We start from the raw sequence: 21,643 nt of genomic DNA on the forward strand, positions 1-21,643 counted from the left end.
CCTGGGTCTGCGCGCAGAGAAAGCCACGGAGGTGGAAGGTCGGCCGCACCACACCCCGAGGCGCGCAAGCACCCACGCCAGCGCGGAGATCACCGGGTCCCTATATGCGCCCAAGCTGGGCCTCTCCAGGGACACTCCTGGAGGCGCCTGGAGGCATTGACGGGGCCGGGTCTCACTCCACCCTGTCCACGTGGCGTGGGAAGACTTACTTCTCAGGCCGGTCCTCCAGACACGGAGAGACCTGACGCGGGGAGCCCTGGCTCCACCCCGGGCCCTGGGTTCTCAGACACCCCCCCTCGGGCCCCAGAGGATCCCTAGTGCCCCAGGCAGGAGGCCCATCCCACCCCTCCCTCCTCCGCCCCTCAGAGCCCAGCCCTGCGCACCCTGGTGCATCCCCCACGACTGCAGGCTGCACCCCATTCCAGGAAGCAGCCTCTGCCGGGTGCCTGGGACCACCCTGACCCTCCGTCTGACCCTCCATCCTCCAAGGAGCCCACTGAGTGGTTCAGCCCCCGTCCCGCTCCATCACCTCGGAGCCTGTGGCCCTGAGCAAGCGTGCGCCGCCCCCCCACCCCCCGGCTGGGACTGGGACCCTGGAAACGGTGCCGACCCCTCAGCCTCCCCCGGCCTCCCCCCCTCCAGGTGACCTGAGTCGGGGCGGGGAGGGTAGAAGCACTCCGGCAGCTCAGTGGGCTGGCCGCAGAGAAAAGCAAAGCCCCAGTGAGAACCCTCTCCCCCCCCGCCCCCCGCCCCTGGGGCTCCCTGTGCCCGTCTGGGTCCCTCAGGCAGGCAGGCAGGCAAGGCCGCCCCCTGCAGCTGGCAGGGCTCTGCGGCCCCGGGCTTGGGGGCCGGCCGGAGGCGTGCTGGCTTCAGGCACAAGCCAGGAACCGCTCCCCTCCCTCCCGCTGCCTGGGGCGGACTCCGGGGCCTGGAGAGGAGCTCTCCCCGAAGTGCCCCAGGGAGCTCCCAGCGTGGCCCCCCGGAGCCCGGGCTCCCCTTGGCTGCTCAGGCTTTACCCACGGAGCCCGCCGTCTCCCCAGGAGCCAGTGTGTGTGCCGCGGTTTCCGGAGTCGGGCCTGGCGCTGTGCGCGACGTCCCTCGCCACTGTCACCCCTGCAAGGTCTCCGGGGACGCCGCCCCCGGCCGCTTGGTCCGCACGCCTGTGGGCTGCCTCCTGCCCTTCACGCTCCGCCAGTCTGGCTCGAGGCTTATCCACCTTGTGGATCTTTCCAGAGGAACGGCTTTTGGTTTTATGGGTTTTTCTTTTTTTTTTTACGGGTTTGTTTTCAGTTTCATCGGTATCTACTCTCATCTTGATTGTTGCCTTTCTTCTGCTCGGTTGGTGCTTAATGTGCCTTTCCTAGTTCCCTTTGTTTGTGAGAGAAAGAGGAAGGGAAGTGACCGATGGCTTCCCCGACAGGCCCTGACTGGGCCGAACCTGCACCCCAGGCATGCGCCCCAGCTGAGAACCGAACCCGTGCCGTTTCGTCTATGGGGTCTGTGGGGCGACACTCCCGCCCACTGGGCTTCGCTGGCCAGGGCCCTGCCCTCATTCCTTAGGGCCACTCACTGGAGGTCCTTTCTGCTAACGGAGCTTCCAGGCTACGAGTTTCCCCCGAGACATGTCCCACACGCTTCGGTGTTTTCAGCTACGTTCAGGGGGAGATGCTTTTCACACCCCTGAAACCTCCTCGGGGACCCGTGGATTACTTAGAACCTCGCTGTTCGACTTCCAGATGTACCCCCCGCCCCAGAACCCCTGACCTAGCCCTCACGCCTTATTTGAAAACAAACTCGAGATGAATCACGGATTTGAATATGAGCCTAAAACTATGCAACTTTTGGAAGAAAACCTTTGTGACCAGGACTTAAGCAAAGAGATTTTTAGATGTGATACCAAAAACCGGATTTACCGCCCTGGCTGGTGTGGCTCAGCAGGCCGGCCAGTGAACCACAGAGTCACCGGTTCGATTCCCAGTTAGGGCACGTGCCTGGGTTGGGGGCCAGGTCCCCAGTTGGGGACGCTCAAGAGGCCACCACACACTGATGTTTCTCTCCCTCTCTTTCTCCCTCCCCTCTCTCTAAAAAAAAATAAAATCTTTTTTTAAAAGCATGATTTATAAACTTAAAAAAAAACAGATAAATGGAACTTCCTTAAAATTAAAAACTTCCCGCCACATTCGCTAGAAAATTCTAGCAAATGAGCTGTATACAAAATACATAGAGGACTTTGAAAATTCAAGAGTAATGAGCCCTGGCCTGGTGGCTCAGTTGGTTGGACTGTCGTGTGAACCAAAAAGGTTGCAAGTTCAATCCCTGGCCAGGGCACATCCCTAGGTTTCAGGTGCAACCCCCAGTCGGGGCACGGATACAAGGCGCGCTCTCTCTCCCTCTCTCTCTCTCTCTCTCTCTCTCTCTCCCTCTCCCTTTCTCCCCCTCCCCCTTCCTCTCTCTCTACAATCAATAAACAGATTCTTTTGACTTCCGGCCAAGATGGAGGCATAGACAGACACGCTGTGCCTCCTCACACAACCAAAAGGAGGGTAACAACAAATTTAAAAACAAAAACCAACCAGAACTGACAGAGAATCAAACTGTATGGAAGTCCGGCAACCAAGGAGTTAGAGAAGAAACACTCACCCAATGGTAGGATGGCAGGAGGGGCGGAGACGGGCAGCCGGCCGGAGAGGACTCCCGGCCAGGCGGCGGCTGGCGGACACAGTGAGGCAGGGGATTGCGGACTGTGCGGTCCCACATCCGTGTGCAGATAAACCGGGAGGAACAACTGGGGAGCAAGACAGACCCACAACCCAGGGCCCCAGCTCGGGGAAATAAATTCTCAAACCTCTGACTGAAAACACCCGTGGGGGGTGAGGCGGCAGCAGGAGAAACTCCCAGCCTCACAGGAGAGGTCGTTGGGGAGACCCACAGGGTCCTAGAACGTACACAAGCTCACCCACCCGGGAATCGGCACTGGAAGGGCCCAGTTTGCTTGTGGGAAGCGAGGGACGTGACCAAAAACAGGCAGAGAGCGGAGCAAGCGCCATTGTTCCCTCTCGGACCTGCCCCACGTACAGCGTCACAACGCAGCGTCGTCGGTTGCCCCGCCCCAGCGAACACCTAAGACTCCGCCCCTTAGTACACAAGCAGACAAAAAAAAAAGTATGGCCCAAATGAAAGAACAGATCAAAGCTCCAGAAAAAATACAACTAAGCGATGAAGAGATAGCCAACCTATCAGATACACAGTTCCAAACACTGGTAACCAGGATGCTCACAGGATTGGTTGAATATGATCACAAATTAGATGAAAAAATTAGGGCTACGCTATGTGAAATAAAGGAAAATGTACAGGGAACCAACACTGAAGGAAAGGAAACTGGGACTCAAATCAACAGTGTGGACCAGAAGGAAGAAAGAAACATCCAACCAGAACAAAATGAAGAAACAAGGATTCAAAAGAGTGAGCAGAGGCTTCCGAACCTATGGGACAACCTTAAACGTTCCAACATCCGAATCATAGGGGTGCCAGAAGGGAAAGAGGAAGAGCAAGAAATTAGAAACTTATTTGAAAAACTAATGAAGGAGAACTTCCCCAATCTGGCAAAGGAAACAGACTTCCAGGAAGTCCAGGAAGCTCAGAGAGTCCCACAGAAGTTGGACCCAAGGAAGCACACACCAAGGCACATCATCATTACATTAGCCAAGATGAAAGAGAAGGAGAGAATCCTAGAAGCAGCAGGAGATCAGGGGACAGTTACCTACAAAGGAGTTCCCATCAGACTGTCAGCTGACTTCTCCAAAGAGACCTTGCAGTCAAGAAGGGGCTGGAAAGAAGTATTCCAAGTCATGAAAGACAAGGACCTACATCCAAGATGACTCTATCCAGCAAAGCTATCATTTACAATGGGAGGGCAGATAAAGTGCTTCCCAGATAAGGTCAAGTTAAAGGAGTTCATCATCACCAAGACCCTTATTTTATGAATTGTTAAAGGTATTTATCTAAGAAAAAGAAGATAAAAATATGAACAGTAAAATGACAACAAACTCACAGTTATTAACAACTGAACCTAAAACAAGAACAAACTGACCAAACAACTAGAACAGGGACAGAACCACAGAAATGGAGATCACATGGAGGGTTAGCAACAGGGGAGTGGGAGGAGCAGAGAGCGGGGAAAGGTACAGAGAATAAGAAGTATAGATAGTAGGGAGAAAACAAACAGGGGGGAGGTAAGAATAGTGTATGAAATGGAGAAGCCAAAGAACTTATATGTATGACCCATGGACACAAATTAAAGGGAGGAAATGTGGGTGGGAGGGGGTGTGCAGGGTGGCGGGGAACAAAGGGGGGTAAATGGGACAGCTGTAATAGCATAATCAATAACAAATTAAAAAATAAAATAGAATAGAATCAATAAACATGTCCTCGGTTGAGAACTAAAAAAACAAAATCTCAACAGTGACGACAGCACGAGGGAGAACTCCCGATCAAAGTCCCTTAGGGATCCAGACACAAACCCAGGCGCAGACCGGAGCCGCCGTGCCCGGCAGCCTCCGAGAGAGGGCGGGCGCCGACACCGAGGGGGACGGGCAGGGGGCTGACCCCACCAACCAACCCCGAGGCCAGGCCCCTGGACGGAGCGGAGGGGGAGCCCATGACGCTGTCTCCACAGGAGCAGAAAAGACATTTGACAAAACCCAACACTTTCATGATAGAAAAAAAACCCTCAGTAAGCGAAGACTAGAGAGCAACTCCCTCGTGTAATAAAGGTCACGTGTGGAGAGCCCGGGGCCGACGGGACACGTGGCCGACGCCCCTCGGGCACCAGCCGGTGCTTCCCTCCAGGGTCAGGGGCAGACGAGCCGGCCCGATCTCGGCACTCCAGTCCGCAGGCCCCGAGAGTCCCGGTCCCGGCAGGAGGCACGAAGGAAAGAAAGAAGAGGATCCGCAGGTGGAAAGGAGGAAGGAAAGCTGTTTCTGCTTGCAGGCGCTCTCACGCGCAGACAGACTGCAAAGCCACAAAACCTGTCAGAGCTAACAAACACCGTCAGCGAAGTTGCAGAGTATCAGCGGACATGTAGAAGTCAGTTACATTTCTGTACATTAGCAATGAACAGTCAAAAAATCAAGTTAAGGAAATCATTCAGCCCAGCTGGTGTGGCTCAGTGGATTGAGCACCGGCCTGCAAACCAAAGGGTCACCGGTTGGATCCCCAGTCAGGGCACAGGCCTGGGTTGCAGGCCACGGCCCCCAGCAACCGCACATGGATGTTTCTCTCTCTCTCTGTCTCTCTATTTCCCTCCCTTCCCTCTCTGAAAATAAATAAATAAAATAAAATAAAATGAAGAAGAAGACGACCCGGCCAAGGGGCCCAGTGTCCACGGACCCGCGGACCGACAACTTCTCGCTGCACCTGCCCCAATGTTGGACACTCACTGTCGAAACCCTCACAGCTTCTTTTTTTAAAAAATGAAACAGCCAATCCCACAATTCCCGTGAAGCGGTAAGGAACCCACAAAACCAGACCGATCTGGGAAAAGAGGAGCCAAAGTCCTTCCAGCGTCATGAGCACCACAGGCACCACGGGCACCACGGGCACCACGGGCCCCCAGCCTGTGTCCGGGGCCCACGAGACTGCGGCTCCGGAGGCAGGGCCCCAGCGGCCCCTCCACTCGCCACGTGTCGTCTTAGGCAAGAGGCAAAAGCATCAGAAACACGGACGTGTCGCCGGGTTCATGTTCGGACTTGTCGCCCTGAGCCCACAGCCGTGCCCGCCGGGCCCCCGCTCGGGAAGGCCCCCCCCAAAGCAGGCGAGCCTCAGCCCCAAGCCCCGCGGACGCCTGTACGCCCGCCCTGCACCCCCCCCCCCAGCTGGGCTCCTCCTCGCTGGGGCTCAGTGACTCAGCATTCCTGACCAACAGGGGCCCTTGGGGGCTCGTCAGGGGTCGGGGGCCCCTCAGCCGACAGTCCTTATCTCTCCGAGATGTAGAGTGTGTCCTTGCAGATGAAATAGTACAATTTCCGCCATCTGCTCCAAAATCAATTCTGAAAAAAACAGAGGAAGTAGATGGAGTAGATAAGATCGGTCATAAACGATTGAAGGTGAGTTCATGATGCTGTTCCGTCTACTCCCGTATGTTTGAAATTCTCGGTCATGCTACGCACGGGGTTTTTCTTTCTCTAGTCCTAAGCGGGGTGCCGCTAAGGTCACAGTGAGGTCACCAGGCTACCGTGTGGCCGGGCTCACGCCCTGAAAGCGTCCCCGATGGTCCCCGGCCTCCAGCCGGGCTGGGCCGCAGCCCGTGGCTGCTGCAAGGCTGGAAGGGCGCAGTGGTCACCCCCGGGTGCAGAGAGAGGGTTCTCTCCGTGCCCCCCGCCACGCCCTGATCTAGAACGAAGAGTAGACGGGAGGAACTTGACTGGACGTTCAGATCTTGGCTGAGGCAGAAAAGGCGAGGAGAGTACCCCCCGAGCTTTGCCCACTCGGGACGAGGCAGCCGACGAGAGCCTTGGCTGTGCAGAGTTTCCTCCCGCAGTCTACGCTGGAGAGACGGGCGACGTGTCTTCTTCGCAGAACCCCGGACGCTGAACTGGCGGCACCAGGACCCCGACGGAGCCTCGGCAGCCCGGTCTGAAGAAGGGTCCACAGAGGCGGACCCAGCCGGCGGCCATCCTGGGCAGCCCGGGGAGTGGGGCCGGCTTGCCGGCGTCCGTGGGCTGTGAGTGGCAGCCTGTCCCTGTCGTTTGTCTGTCCGCTGAGTCCAAGTGGTGTTCCCCCTGGGAGGGGAGGGGAGGGCTGCCCAGGACCCTGCAGCTCATCTCCTTCCGGGTCCCAGTCGCCCCTCGGGGCACAGGAGAGCCTGGATGGCGCCACCGCGGTGCCCGCACAGCTGCGCGTTGGCGAGGACGCAGGAAAACCTCAGCGGCAGGGACAGTGGGTGACAGCCCTTCCGGTGAGATGAAGCAGGTACAGAACCAAGTGACAGGGACGCACAGGACATAGCCCCCCCTTGGCCTCAGCCCCCACCTGTGCCTCTCGGTAGTGACTGCCTGCGACCTCGTGCACGTGTGACCCAGGTTGCCCAGCCGCGGCTGTGACCACAGGGGGCAGCCGGAGGGAGTGCTCTGGGGGAGAGAGTGTCCTGTTTCCCGGCCACGGTGGTGCCCACACACATCTGTCCATCTGCCAGAATCCGGTTTTCACTGTATACGGACTTCACTGTGTGTGAATTTTTAAAGCCAACCTTACCACAGCTGAATTGTTTTAAAAAATAGGTAGCTGTTGCCTGGCTGGTGAGGCTCAGTGGATTGTGTGCAGGCCTGTGAACCAAAGGGTCCCCGGTTCGATTCCCAGTCAGGGCACCTGCCTGGGTTGAGGGCCAGGTCCCTAGTGGGGGGCGCACAAGAGGCAGCCACACACTGATGTTTTTCTCCCTCCCTTCCTTCTCTTTAACAATAAATAAAATCAGACCCTGGCTGGCATAGCTCAGTGGATTGAGCACGGGCTGCGAACCAAAGTGTCGCAGGTTCGATTCCCAGTCAGGGTACATGCCTGGGTTGCAGGTCATGGCCCCCAGCAACCTCACATTGATGTCTCTCTCTCTTTCTCCCTCCCTTCCCTCTCTAAAAAAATAAATAAATAAAATCTTTAAAATAAATAAAATCTGTTAAAAAATCAGGTGTCCCTTATGAAGACCTGCCTGTTTACTCGGAGGAGGCGGTGCTGAGAAAGTCAACGGGTCAAGTTAGTACCAGAGACGTTCTCGTGAGTGTGTCGAATCGGTCAACGGTGTACAAGTTTGGAATTTAACCGGCCACGTCGGCGAGAGAACAAGTCCCAGCAGCCGTTTGAACACACGGGTAAAGCAAGCAGCAGGGAGGCTCCGCAGCGCGCCCTCTGGGGTGACTCGCGTCCAGAGCGCAGACCCCGGCAGGCGCTGGGGGGGGGGCCCGGAGCTGCAGGAAGCTCACCCACTGGGGCTGGGAGTGCGGCGGGGCAGCCCCCGAGGGAGACGGCTTGGAGGGCTCTCCCAGGACCCATCTCGCTCTCCCTGTGGCAGCCAGCCGCGGTGCCCCTTGGCACGGACCTGGAGGGGCTGAACGCGACGTCCTCGCCCACACAAAAACCCGCACGCGGTGGTGACGGCGGCTTATTCCTGACCACAAAGCTGGGAAGGGACCAGACGTGCCCCGGGCGGGGGGCGGGTGACGGATGGACAAGCTGTGGTCCATCCAGACGGCGGCCTGTGAATTCAGGGCCGAAAAGACATGAGCTACCGGGTCGTGAAAAGCGTGGGGGGGAACGTGAACGCATGTTCCTGAGTGGGAGGAGCAGCCTGGCCAGGCCGCGGAGGGTCCGCTGCACCCCCACGACGCTCTGGAGAAGGCAAAACTGCAAACAGCAAAAAGCTCACGGTAGCTGCGGGAGGGGGAGGGGCGGGCTGAGCAGGTGGAGCGCACAGGGGTCCGGCGGGGGGGGCGGGGGGGGGGGCTGGTCCAGTGAGACTGCAGCGGGGGACACGTGCCGGGTCACGTGTGCCCGGCCCCGCAGAGCGGGCGGCAGCCGGAGGGGCCCGCGCGCCTGCTGCGGGCTCAGCGGCCGCGTGTCGATCCGGGCCCATCCGCCGTGGGCAGCGCGGCGCCGCGGGAGGCGCCGGGCCCAGGGGAGGCCGCGGGCGGGGCTCCGTCTTTCGGCCCAAATTTCCGCCCGAAGCGGCTCCGGAAGAAGTCCACCGGGCGTATTCGGAACCTCTGCGAGGTTCAGCAGGACTGCTAGTTCGCGCCTTCACTCGCCCGCCTAGCCCCCTGCCGGTCCAGCCCCGGGGACCCGGCTTCTCCCCCCCACCACCCCGTCTTTGGGCGTCTCCACCGCAGGTCGCCCCCCGCACCACCCGCCGGCCTCGGGGCGCCTCACCTGTGGCCTGGCCGGGACCCCGACCCCGAGCCCACCTCGGAGGCTCCGAGCCCTGGGAGCCGACGCTCCGACGCCTTGCACAGGCGGCCCCCCCTCCCCCCAAGCGCCCCGGCCAGCCCTGGGGCGCCAAGTCGTCGGGACAGGGGGGCGGGCGGCCAGCCGGGACGACAGATGGGGGGGCGGCCCTGACCTTCCTGCGGATCGATGGGGCGCTACCCGGTCTGCGCGGAGCCGGGGCGGTGCGGACGCCCCCGGCCCGCCCCCCACCCCGGGAGCCGCTATAAGGGCCGCGCGGGGCTCGAGCCGCGGCAGCAGATCTCAGCACCCCCGGCGCGCCCACCATGGCCCCCCGGGCCCTGCTGCTAATGCTGCTGCTGACGCCGCTGCTCCGGGGCTGCGCCCCGCGCCCCGCGCCCGGCAGGTGAGCCGCGCCGCCCCCGCCCACCCTCGCGGCCCCGCGCCCGCCCCCGCCCGGCCCTCACGCGCCCGCCGCCCCGCCACCCCTCCCCCTCCGCAGGGCCCCGCGACACTCGGACGGGACGTTCACCAGCGAGCTCAGCCGCCTGCGGGAGAGCGCCCGGCTGCAGCGGCTGCTCCAGAGCCTGGTGGGGAAGCGCAGGTGAGCGCGGGGGCTGCGCCTGCGAGGAGGGAGCTCCCCGCGCTGCGGGGGGGGCGCACGGAGGGGGACGGTCTGGCATGCGGGGCCCCTCGCCTCAGCAGTCTCCACCCCCAGCTCCAGGACTCATTCTGATTTGGGGTGGGGGGCAGCGAGCAGGACACGGAGAACCGCACCTCCGGGTCCCAGCCCCCTGAGGGCCCCGTCTGCCTGCTGTGGTCCAACACGCCAGCCCTGCGGGCCTGGTGAGCAACCCCTGCCGTGCCCCCCAGAGCTCCTCCCCAGACCCTTCCGCCGGTCCCCTGGGGTCCGGGGGAGGCACCCTGGGCCAGGACCAGGAATTGGACAGGCGGTGGCCCAGGGGCCTGGGGGGCAAAACTGGGCCAGCCGGGAGGCGGGCGGGTCTGGGTCTTCAGACCCCAGCCCCTGACCTGTCTCTCTCTGCAGGGCACCTCCGGGGTCCCCCCTAGACCAGGCCTGGTCTCCCTGGCTGCCTCGAGGACCGAGGGCCGCATTCGTGGCTCCAGACCCCGCCGTGCCTGCCGAGACCCCCAGGAACCCCTGAGGACACAGCGGCGCCCCTCCATGGACCCGGGGAGCCTGGGCGGGGCGGGGGCGGGGTTGCCCTGGGCACCAATAAAGGAAGAACTCAGACCCTGGCCTGATGAGTCCCGTGTGTGTGTCATCCTGGTACCACCGAGGCAGCTGGGCAGAGGGCGAGGGGCCGTCCACGGTGTCCACCCAAGGCCACACCCAGCTGCCCTTTAAACCTTGGAAGCCAGTGGGAGCCTCCCCTCTCCGATCCCTTATCTCCGGCATCAGGGCCACCTCTTGTCCTGTTGACTGGCCTTCCCTGGGCCCCGCCCACCCCCCCTGTCACCCACTCAGCAGGGGCTCAGAGGGTCGGGCAGGTCTGAGGAGGTGAGGAGGCCCAGGATGGGCTGGACCAGGCAGCAGCTGGGGAGGGGACGTCCAGGAGGCCAGGAACCCTGGCTCCCCGTCCAGGTCGTGCGGTCTCGGGCAGCAGCTTGACCAGCTGAGGCCTGGCCACCGAGGATGCCCCAGGGGGTACTGGGGGCTGCAGGGGCCACAGTGCAGGGACAGCAGGAGGTCAGGCACCGTGCTTAGCCCCTCCGTCCCTTCTGACCCACCCGGTGGCCTCCCCTATAGATGTGGGCTTGGGCCAGGGCAGGGCAGGGGGGCCAGCATCACCCCACTGCCTCGCACCAGAGCCCCCCCCTCCTGGCAGCCCAGGGTTCCCTGAAGCACCGTCATCTCTGTGACAGTGCCGCCTCCACCTGGAGGGAGCCGGCCTGCTCCTGGGGCTGGCGGGCGTGTCCCCAGGACTCAGACAGCCGGTCCTTCCCGACAGAGGTGGGGGGTGTGGCGAGAGCAGGCGGCCAGAGGGGAGCCTGGGTCTGAGCCCCAGGCGCTGCCTCCAAAGTCACCCTGAGACGACCCTGCCAGCAGCGGGGGGGGGGGCGGTGGCTGTGGGGGCGGCAGGACACACGGAAGCCGGTGGCCGGCCCTCCCAGCCCCCTCTGCCTGTCCCCGCAGCGCCCCAAAGGGCCCACAACCCCTGTCCTCCCTCGGGCACCGCCCACCCCAGGCCCAGGGCGTCGGCGCCTGTGGGTGGGGCCCCTGCACGTGACCCGGCTCCTGTCCTGCACGCACAGGCCGGGTGCTTGGCCCGCGGCCCGCGGGAGCCCCCTTGCCGGAGGCCAGTCCCACGTAAAGGGCCATAAAGCGGGGCGGTGCCGGCAGGGGCGAAGGTCGCGCCGGCGGAGACAGGGCAGGCCGGCTGCTGGGAGGCCCGGAAGGCAGTCGGAGGCCCGGAAGGCAGTTGGACGCTGGACGCCGGGCCGGCTGCGATCCTCCCGCCGCCCCGAGATGGGGGCTTGGGCCCTGCTCCTGGGGGCTGGGGCCCTGCTGCTGCTGCTCCCGGGCGGCGCCGAGGCGCAGGGTGCGTGGCTGGGGCGGGGGGTGGGGGGGCGGCTGGGGGAGGCGGGCTGGGAGGCGCTGACCAACCCCCCCGACCCCCCCACTCTCCAGCCTGCTCCGTGAGCACGAACGTCGTGGAAGTCGAGGAGAACAAGAACTATACCCAGCCCCTGGTGGACATCTTCCTCCCCGAGGGCCAGCAGGTGACCCTCGCGCCCTCGTCCACCCCCTTCGCGTTCCGCATCGAGGGGACCCAGCTGTTTCTCAACGTGACTCCCGACTACGAGGTTCGGACGGCAGGCCTGGGGGGCCGGGGGGCCTGGCGGACGGAGGGGGCTGGCCCTCCCCGGGACCCACGTGGAGAAGGGCCCCGTGCCCCTCCCCCAGGCAGCGACTGACCCCTCTCGGGCCCCAAGGCCTGGCCGAGGGCAGACCTGAGGGGACCGGGGTGTGGGAGGACCAAGCTGCCCGGGGCCCTGTCCCCTCTGGACTCGGCGCAGACGCCGGGGCCCCGGGCGAGCGCCTGCCCCTCCCTCGCCCAAGACCCTGGCGGGTGCTGCGGCCCGCTGGGCAGGGGACCCCTGACTCTCCCCCGCGCCCCCGCCCCCCCGCAGGAGAACTCGGTGCTGGAGGCCCACCTGGAGTGCCGACGAGGGGGCACTGTGGTGAGTCCGACCCCGCGCCGCCCGCCTGGGGGCCCCTCCGCTGACCCTGTGCGGTCAGAGCCCCTCCCCAGCGACCTCACCTGAGGGCACTTCTCAGGTGTTGCCCGAGTGGGCAACACCCACACGCCCTCCGGCCAGACCGCCCTGAGACAGGGTGCCGCCGTCCCCCGTCCCCCTTCCCGGGGTCCCCATCTCCTTCGTCGGCAAGGCCGTCGGCTCTGCCTGACGCGAGAGCCTTGCCGTGCACCCCCTCGCGGGTCTTGGCCGCCAGCATCTCCTTTCTGGAACCTTCCGACGGCTCCACTCACTGCGCCCTCGGCCTCACCTTCCCCGAGTGTCTGCCTAGAACTCCTGGGCCGGTTTCTCCGAGTCCAAGCCCAGTGCGCCCTGGGGGGGGTGTCTGGTGCCGCCCCTCGCCCCACACACACCCCCCCCCCCCGCCCCTGAGGTGCCTTCCAGGGGGGAGAGAGCAGACGCATGGAGGTGTGGCCGCCCCGCGCCTCGGCCACCGCGAGCCACGCCCCTCTGGTCCCCAGCCCGCGGGCACCCCGGGCGGGCAGCACCGAGTCCCCCCCACGCGTCTCAGGGCGTCTCCGAAGGTGAGGACACCTCTTGCTCGAGGGATGTCTCCCTGGCGACATCAGCACCCTGGGCGGCGCCCGCTGCCCTGGGGTCACGGACTCCGCCACAGCCGCCCACCAGAGCGGGCGGGGCTCTGGGCCGGTGTCTCCCCGAGTCTCCCCACCCAGGCCCCCCTCTGCCCCCACTTTTCCTGAGATTCAGGCAGGAGGACCGAGGCTTGTCCGGCGCGGCCCTCGCCTGCGGTCTGGCGGGCGGGCCCTCAGCAGGCGCTGCTCCTCTCCACGGTCAGTCTCACGGCCGCTCTGCTGCTCCGTGGCCCCGCCGGAGCAGATAGCCTGGTCCTGCGGCTGAGCCGGACCTGAGCAGAGCGGCGCTGGGGGGACCGCGGGGAGGAGGCTGACCGCCCCCGGTCCCCCCAGGTGACCCAGCAGAAGGTGCTCGTCATTGTGCTGGACGTCAATGACAACCCGCCCAGGTTCCCCTTCGAGGTCAAGGTCCAGAAGGTGCCCGAGGTGAGCGTGTGGGGCGCAGAGGGCCGGCGGGGCCTGACCCCGGGACGGCCAGACCAACCCCCCTCCGCCCCCAGGACACCAAAGTGAACACCACTGTCATCCCGGAGACGGAGCTGCAGGCCGAGGACCTGGACAAAGATGACATCCTGTTCTACACCCTGCAGGAAGTGACCCCGGTCAGCAAGGCCATCCCCGGCCCCACTCTGGGGCGCCCCGTCCTCCCCGCACCCTCCCGGGTCTCAGCTCGGCCCCATCTCTCCAGGGTGCCAGGGACTTGTTCTCCTTGGTGGGTGTGAACCTGCCCGCCCTGCGGCTGGACCGGCCCCTGGACTTCGACCAACACCAGAACATGACCTTCCGGCTGCTGGTCCGGGTGAGCAGGCCGCGGCCCCCGAAGCCGAGTCTGGGCCCCTGGGGTCCCCGCCGGAGCCGCCCAGCTCCCAGGCTGACGGTCAGGGCCCTGGGGTTGCAGGACACTCAGGAGGAGGATGTGGTGCCTAGCCACACGGCCACGGCCACGCTGGTCCTGGAGGTGCAGCCCGCCGACCTGCAGCCCCCCTGGTTCCTGCCTTGTGTCTACGAAGAGCCTCACTTCTGCCTCCCGGCCCAGTACCGAGGGGCCATCCCCACAGGCCACAGACTGGTACCGGGGCCTGGGCTGGGCAGGGCCAAGGCCAGAGCCGGGGTCAGGGCCGGGGGAGGCTCAGGGTGGGTGCCTGCCGAGGGTGGGGCCGCGTGCGGCTGGGATTTTTAAACGAATGTGGGCGCTGCTTTGCAGAACCATGTCCCCAACCCCGTGCCCCTGGGTGGGGAGCAGGCGCCCCTGGAGTTCGAGAGAGAGGAGGGTGGCTGCGGTGGGCTGGGACCCTGGGGGGGGGGGCGGGGCCCCGGGGCTGCTTGTCCCCGCTCTTGTCACGAGGGACCTCCCCACACCCCACGCCAGAGGGCAGGGGTCCAGACCTCTCCCCGGGAGCTGCCCCGTCCCCAGCGGCGCCACCTTCTGAGACATTCACAACAGCCCGGTGTCCTCGGACAAAGCATCTCATTCCAACGGGTCCCGAGGAGCGGGAGGGGGGCCCAGCTGCACAGCAGGCCCACTGGGCACTCAGGCCACCGGGAGGGGCCGAGCTGGGGCCTCACGCCGGCCCGCGCGGACCCCCTCCTCTCTGGGTCCCCACAGCCGTCCCCCCTCATCCTGTGGCCTGGGCCCATCTATGCCGTGGACGGGGACCGGGGCATCAACCAGCGCATCATCTACAGCCTCGTGAGACGTGAGTGGGGGCCAGCCCAGCTCCTCCTGCATGACCCCCAGGCCCTAGGCCGCCCCCACCATGGGCGAGGAGACCCCAGGGGACCTGCCACTTGGGCAGAGCCCGCTGGGACCCTGGTCCTCCTGCCTCTGGGGGGTCAAGGCCAAGCCCTCCCGCCATCCTCCCAGGGCAGGGGAACGAGGACGACACTTTCGCCATCGGCGCCGAATCGGGCAACCTTACCATGACCAAGAACGTCTCCAGCCCCCAGACCTTCCTTCTGCTGGTCAAGGTGTGCCCCCTGGCCAGGTCTCCAAGGCCCCTTCCTGAGCCTCAGGCTGCGGGGCTCTCCCTTCAAGGACCCGCTGGTCACGGCCACTTCCCTCCCGCCAGGGCGAGCAGGAGGACCGCGCCCGCTACTCGATGACCCAGGTCACCGTGGAGGCCCGGGACGCCTCGGGGAGCCTGCCTCGCTTCCCTCAGAGCCTGTACCGCGGCACCGTGGCTGTGGGCTCCGGTGTGGGCACGGCGGTCAAGGACGCAGCCGCCCCCTCCCAGCCTCTGAGGATCTGGGCCCAGGACCCCGAGTTCCCAGTAGGCACCGCCTGGCCCCCGGTCTGGGGTGGGGTTGGGGGTCCCAGGGGCAGCCTGGGCCCAGGGCCCACTGGGGCGGTCTCTGTGTAGGACCTCAACTCAGCCATCACCTACCGAGTCACCAACAACTCCAACTTCCGAATGCACGGGGAGGAGGTGCTGACGGCCGCCCAGCTGCTGCAGGCCGGGGTCTTCTACGCAGAGGTGAGGGGCCGGCAGCCTCTCCCAGGGGCGGGGCTCAGAGAGGGACCTGAGAGGGACGAGCCCCTTCCCGCCCCAGGTGGAGGCCACCAACACGGTGACGTCAGGCAGGGCGGCCACCGTCCTGGAGATCCAAGTCACCGAGCAGCCACCCACCCCCACAGGTGAGCCTCCGGCGGGGGGGGGGGGGGGCTGGGAGACCCTCGGGAGGGAGGGCTTCTGGTCTCGGGCGTGCGGGCGACAGAGGCGAGCCCGAGCCATGTCCTGGTCCCCAGGCCCCCCAGGCTCCCCCACACCCCCAGGGACTGGAAGAACAACCCGGCCCACAGGCAGCTCTACTTCAGAAGCCCCCAGCCCCACCGGGCCTTCCCAGGGACCCTCCACGACCGTCGCTGGGGGGACTGCTGGCCCGCGCCCCCCCACGCCTTCCCAGGGACCCTCCACGACCGTCGCTGGGGGGTCCCCTGGCCCACGTCCCCCCACAAACAGCTCCACTTCAGAATCCCCCAGGCCCCCCGGGCCTTCCCAGGGACCCTCCACGACCGTCGCTGGGGGGTCCCCTGGCCCACGTCCCCCCACAAACAGCTCCACTTCAGAATCCCCCAGGCCCCCCGGGCCTTCTCAGGGACCCTCCACGACCGTCTCTGGGGGGTCCCCTGGCTCACACCCCCCCACAGGCACAACCCTGAGGCCACCCACCTGGTCCACACCTGGGGGGCCCTCCGGTGAGGGAACCAGCACCTCCCCCTCATCAGCCTCGCCCATTGGGAACTCAACACAGACCCCGAACCCAGGTACCTCTCAGATGGCACCCCACGGGCCCAGAGGACCCCCCGTCCTGGGGCAGCACCCCACTGGCCCTGAAGCCACCCTCCTGCTCTTTGGCGCATGACACTGGGTGGCCTTGGAGTCATGGCAGAGCAGGGCACCCCCCTGCTGACTGTGAAATGTAGGGGGGGGTGCCCTGGTCTGGGGGAGACAGACAGGTCCTGGGGGGCCCAATGAGGTAAACTGGAAGTGCATCGAGGGTGGGCCAGAGGCCAGATTTGGGGTGCAATGAAGCCCACCGTTCCCAGACCACCCAAGCCACTGGCCCTGGCACTGCCCTCACCTCCCATCCTGTGGTGTCAGATACCTGCCCCACCGGGCCGTCCCCCTCCCTCCCTGCAACATCCTGGGGTGCACACAGCCCCCGGGGGGCAGTCCAGCTCAGGAGGCGCTGGCCAGAGAGCTCCCGGGGGGCCTGAGCCCGGCACAGGCAGGGAGCTGGATGCTGAGCCGACAGTGAGCCGCGGTGTGACCTGCAGGCTCCCCTGGGACTGGAGGAGGTACTGGCGGGGTCCCTCCGGGTGGCAGCCACGCGGATGACCGGCGCTTCTCTGTGACGGAGATGGCGGCCCTGGGCGGGGTGCTGGGCGCGCTGCTGCTGCTGGCCATCATCGCGCTGGTGGTCCTGGTCCACAAGCACTACGGCCCCCAGCTGCGGTGCTGCTCCAGCAAGGCGCCGGTGAGGCCCTGGCCGAGGGGACAGGGCGGGAGAGGGACGGAAGCGGAGAGGCGGAGGTGGGATGTGAGGGCAGGGACAGTAGTGGCAGGGTGGGGCAGAGGCAGCAGGTTGGAGGCCTGGAGCCAGCCGGGGCTGGAGGGCAGGGGTGAGGAGGGTGGGGTGCAGACTACAGAGTGGAAGGGTGGGGAGGGCCTGGTGGGGGGCGGTGTGCAGAGAGCAGGGCAGGGCTGGGGGCCATCAGTGTCCAAGCTCGGAGGTCCCCGTGGACACCTGGGCTCCCCGCCCCTCCCCAGGAGCTCCAGGGCTTTGACAACAAGACCTTCCTCGCGGACGACGGAGAGGCCAACTGGGCGCCCGCCCCCAGCACCCCGCCCACCCACACCCAGGCTGAGGTCCCGGCGGAAGTGTCGGCCGAGCCTCTGACGCCCGAGCCGCCCGCGCCCCCATTGCCCACGCTGCCCGCCCCTGCGTCCCCCAGCCCCATCCCCGAGTCCCCTGCGGTTGCCCGGGACGAGGGCGGACCCGCGGGCGTGCGGTCCATCCTGACCAAGGAGCGGCGGCCGGAGGGCGGCTACAAGGCCGTGTGGTTCGGCGAGAACATCGGGGCGGAAGCCGACGTGGTGGTGCTGAACGCGCCCACCTCGGATGCGGACCGGGCCAGCCACTCGGGCAGCGAGGGTAGCGGCGACGAAGGCGACGGAGCCTCGTACCTGGGCGACCCCCCCTACACGTCCACCCACGACTCCACCTACATCTAGCGCCCCCCAGCGGAGCAGGAACCCGGCAGCCGCGCCGCCCCCAACCCTTTCTCCCCACCCCCGCCCCGCGCAGCGCAGAATAAAGTGACGGTTCCGAATCTCCAATGACGCGTCGCGGGCTGCGCGCGAGTCGGGGCGGGCTGGGCGATCCCTCCACTGGGCTCTCGGGCGCTGCTTCCGTAAACCACCTGCCGCGGGGCTTCCCGGGCCGGCCAGCTGGCGACGGGAGAGGACCAGCTGGCGGCGGGAGGATCCTCTCCCCGGGCAACCGCGGCTGGAGGAGGGCGCCTGCCCTGGGGCCCCCTCCCGACCCGACTCGGACGTTGTCGGCCTGGGGGAGGCTCAGGAGCTCCCTCACCCGGAGCCACCCTCCAGAGCATTCAGAGAGCACAGCGCGCGGACCTTCCGGGGGCACAGCCTGCGTCCCTGTGGGGTCCAGTGAGGGCAGGAAACACCCAGGCGCTTGGCCTGTGGAAAGGGGTGGGACGCCGCCCAGTGGGACGGGAGTCCCGAGCAGTGGTCGGACCAAGGGTGGGGGATGGCGGGTGGGATCAGCCACGCCGGCCGCCCCTCCGCGACCGCCCTGCCGGCGTGCGCACCCTCACCGGAGAGCCTGGACGCGCCCCGGGGCTCACACTGCGCGCACCCGGCAACCCGCCCCGCACAGACCGCCGCAGCACGTGACCCCCTCGGCTGCACCTGGGATCCGCGGCGCCCCGCCCCCGCCCCGCCCCGCCCCTGGTAGTCCCAGCATAAAACCGCCGGTTCCCGGCTCCTCCGCGAAAGCAAACTTCCCGCGCCGGCGGCTCCGGTTCCAGGTACGCAGGACCCCTGCCCACGCGGAGCCGGAGAGGCAGCTCCTGGTTCGAGACGGAGGCGGGGGTCGCCGGCAAGGGCGGGGGGGTTGGTCGGAACGGGGATGCGCCAGCCTCCTGGGAGTGGAGGATTAGGTTTCGTTTTCCCGCGACTCGCTGCTTCGCGGTTTCGCTTTCCCGGCGCCAGGCCCCCCAGCGGCTTCCTGTCCTGTCTCTGCAGGGTCCGGCCCGCGCACCCCCCAGGCCCGGACTCTGGCTCAACACCTGTGACTTCACGTGTGCGCGCTGCCACATCTGTACTCACACCCATCGCCACCTTTGCCAAGGAATCCACACCTGGGCAACGTTGTGGCTGGCTATAAGCCCTCGCCCCGCGTCTGTGACCCCAACGCCTGTAACGACTGGGCCACGTTGACACCTGGCCGCGCTTCTGTGGCGCCCCGGAGCTACCTACCCCCGCCCCAGCTGACTACCATGGCCGCCGACCCTGAGAGGTGAGAGCCTGCTGCCTGCCTTCGCCGGCCCGCCCGCTGTGCCCGGCGCCCTGACCCACTGGCTGCTCCACCCGCAGGGGGACCCCGCGCGTGCTTTTCGCGGACTGGCTTCTGGGTGAGGTCAGCAGCGGCCGCTACGAGGGGCTGCGGTGGCTGAACGGGGCCCGCACGCTCTTTCGAGTGCCCTGGAAACACTTTGCGCGCAAGGACCTGGGCGAGGCGGATTCCCGCATCTTCAGGGTAGGACCCCAGCCAGCGGGGGTGGGGGGGGTGGGGGGGGGGCGGGTCAGCTGGGCCCGTCCCCCCAGGCCCACACCCTCCGCTTCCCTCCCCAGGCCTGGGCCGTGGCCCGCGGCAGGTGGCCGCCCAGGGGGGGCACGGGAGACCCGCCAGCGGCTGCCGAGGGCCCGCTCCGGGCCAGCTGGAAGACCAACTTCCGCTGCGCCCTGGACAGCACGAAGCGGTTCGTCATGCTGCAGGACAACTCCGGAGACCCCACCGACCCGCACAAGGTGTTTGCCCTCCGGTCTGCCCTGGAGCGCAGAGGTGAGCGGCCGGGGAGCCGCAGGTCGGGGCCGAGGGGTGGCGCAGCGCAGGGTGCTGGGGCGTGGTGCCTTCCGGGGGGTCTGCTGGGCTCCCTGGTGTTAGAGACTCCCTCGTGCGGGAGAAGCTGGAGCCAGGTGGGAGGGGCGTGCGGGGGAGGGAGCTGAAGGGACCTGTTGGGACTGGGGGAGGGGGCCGTGACCGGCGTGGTGCCTCACGCGCCCTTGCTGCCCCCTCCCACTTCTCCGAGAAGGTCCGGGCACCAGCCAGAGGGAGGACAAAGCCCTTGAAGACGCCCCGCCCATGGGGGTAAGGCTGCTCTGCCCTCCCAGCTGCGGGGTGGGGGCTGCCCCCTCGCTGGGCTGGGGGCTGCTTATGCCGGCACCGTTCTCCCCTGCAGGCTGCGCTGCTGGGTCTGTGCCCCGCCGGAGGCGCTGCTGAGAGCCTGGGGCCCAGGCCAGCGGGGCCGAGCCCCGTGCCCTGCGCCCCTCGCCCCCTCCCGGGCCCGGCGGACTGTGCGGAGGACCTCCTGCTCCAGGCCCTGCAGCAGAGCTGCCTGGGGCAGCAGCTGCTGGACGCTGTGCAGGGGGCAGACCCAGGCCCCCCGGAGGTTTCTGGTGAGGGGCTGCGTTGCACGGGGGAGCTCTGCCCTGGAGGGCTCTGCGCCCGGGGAGGGGAGGGGAGGGGAGGGGAGGGGAGGGGAGCGCAGCACAGCCGAGCCCGGGGGGCGGGTGCGGCCAGGCCGAGACAGTGCAGTGCTCCTGGTCCTCGCTCTCAGGTGCAGAGCTCCCTGCCCAGGAGATGTGCCTTCAGCCGGCTGTGCAGGCGGCCCCCAGCCCCGGGTCCCAGTTCCAGGCCCAGGTGACAGGTGAGAGGAGCTGGGGGCTGCATGGAGGGGGAGGGGCAGGGGCTGGGGGACCAGGTGGCAGCTCAGGCCTTCCTCCCGCCACAGGCCCAGCCCCCGAGACCTGGCAGCGCCCTCTGGAGGCAGAGCCCTGCGCCCCAGTGGTGGGGCCCCCCTGCCCAGTGCTGCAGCCCCACGCGGAGCTTGGCCCGGGCGCCCTGCACGTGACCATCCTGTACAAGGGCCGGACGGTGCTGCAGCAGGTGCTGGGGCACCCGAGCTGCGTGCTCCTGTACGGGACGCCGGACCCGGCCACCCGGGCCTCGGCGCCACAGCTGGTGGCCTTCCCCAGCCCCGCGGAGCTGCCGGACCAGAAGCAGCTGCAGTACACGGAGACGCTGCTGCAGCACGTGGCCCCGGGCCTGCAGCTCGACCTGCGGGGGTCGGAGCTGTGGGCCCGGCGTGGGGGCAAGTGCAAAGTCTACTGGGAGGTGGGCGGCCCCCTGGCCTCGGACAGCCCCTCCAGCCCCGCCCGCCTGCTGCAGAGGAACCGCGACACCCCCATCTTCGACTTCAGCACCTTCTTCAGGGGTCAGTGATGTGCGGTGCGGTCCTGGGGCCGACCCCCCCCCCCCCCCCGGGCCCGCCCCGCCCCGCCCTCACCAGAGCCACCCCCTGCAGAGCTGCTGGAATTCCGGGCTCGCCGGCGCCAGGGATCCCCACACTACACCATCTACCTGGGCTTTGGGCAGGACCTGTCGACCGGGAGGCCCAAGGAGAAGAGCCTGGTCCTGGTGAAGGTGAGGCCCGGGGCCCGGGTGGGGGTGGGGGGTGGTGCCTGCTGCCCCGGTCCGGCCCGGCCCAGCTCACCGTGTGCCCCTGCAGCTGGAGCCCTGGCTGTGCCGCGTGTACCTGGAGGGCGCCCAGCGGGAAGGCGTGTCCTCCCTGGACAGCAGCAGCCTGGACCTCTGCCTGTCCAGCTTCAACCTGTTTGAGGAACTGGAGCAACTCCTGATGGACTTCGAGCAGACAGAGCAGGCCGGGCTGGGCCCCTCCCCGATGCAATAAAGAGGACCAAGAACTGGTGCTGGTCTCCTGTTTTGGGGGGGCTCAGGGCGGGGCCGGGGTGGGAAGTGGCCCCCCACCCTTATCTGGGCCTCCCCAGCACACCCACTTTCTCCGTCTTCACAACGAAGAAACCCAGTTGCACACTTCAGAGCCGACGCCCCACCAACGAGCACCAGCTGCCCCGGGGCAGCGCTCCCGCCGGGCGTGCCGTGGCACCCGGGGCCTCCCCGGGGGCCGGTGTCCCAGCGTGCACAGTGCCCTCTCTGCCAGCGGTGGCGGCACCGGTCGGACACCGGAGCCTTTGCTGGCAGGCCATCAGCGGCGCAGACGGTGGGG

At 66.5% G+C, this 21,643-nt stretch overlaps 3 protein-coding genes across 3 annotated transcripts; all 3 read left to right on the top strand.

Moving 5' to 3' along the window:
• The first annotated feature begins 8,819 nt into the window (after positions 1–8,819).
• On the top strand, positions 8,820–10,190 carry SCT (secretin). Its single transcript, XM_028515129.2, has 4 exons — positions 8,820–9,338; positions 9,435–9,536; positions 9,686–9,778; positions 9,981–10,190. The coding sequence occupies exons 1-4, from the start codon at positions 9,259–9,261 to the stop codon at positions 10,096–10,098; spliced, it is 393 nt and encodes a 130-aa protein (XP_028370930.1). The 5' UTR covers positions 8,820–9,258; the 3' UTR covers positions 10,099–10,190.
• A 1,173-nt stretch (positions 10,191–11,363) lies between these two features.
• On the top strand, positions 11,364–17,632 carry CDHR5 (cadherin related family member 5). Its single transcript, XM_036029877.1, has 15 exons — positions 11,364–11,496; positions 11,586–11,761; positions 12,089–12,139; positions 13,141–13,233; positions 13,308–13,409; positions 13,496–13,606; positions 13,706–13,876; positions 14,414–14,504; positions 14,672–14,775; positions 14,877–15,077; positions 15,168–15,281; positions 15,358–15,442; positions 15,554–16,072; positions 16,586–16,785; positions 17,079–17,632. Exons 1-15 carry the CDS (start codon positions 11,424–11,426, stop codon positions 17,541–17,543), a joined length of 2,556 nt encoding a protein of 851 aa, XP_035885770.1. The 5' UTR covers positions 11,364–11,423; the 3' UTR covers positions 17,544–17,632.
• A 637-nt stretch (positions 17,633–18,269) lies between these two features.
• Positions 18,270–21,324, top strand: IRF7 (interferon regulatory factor 7). The gene is made up of 10 exons (XM_028515126.2): positions 18,270–18,361; positions 18,579–18,852; positions 18,930–19,092; positions 19,188–19,398; positions 19,646–19,704; positions 19,796–20,012; positions 20,174–20,263; positions 20,348–20,830; positions 20,921–21,039; positions 21,125–21,324. Exons 2-10 carry the CDS (start codon positions 18,833–18,835, stop codon positions 21,305–21,307), a joined length of 1,545 nt encoding a protein of 514 aa, XP_028370927.1. The 5' UTR covers positions 18,270–18,361; positions 18,579–18,832; the 3' UTR covers positions 21,308–21,324.
• The last annotated feature ends 319 nt before the right edge of the window (positions 21,325–21,643 follow it).

The sequence above is a fragment of the Phyllostomus discolor genome, chromosome 6 (genome assembly GCF_004126475.2).
Source record: "Phyllostomus discolor isolate MPI-MPIP mPhyDis1 chromosome 6, mPhyDis1.pri.v3, whole genome shotgun sequence".
Classification (NCBI taxonomy): Eukaryota; Metazoa; Chordata; class Mammalia; order Chiroptera; family Phyllostomidae; genus Phyllostomus; species Phyllostomus discolor.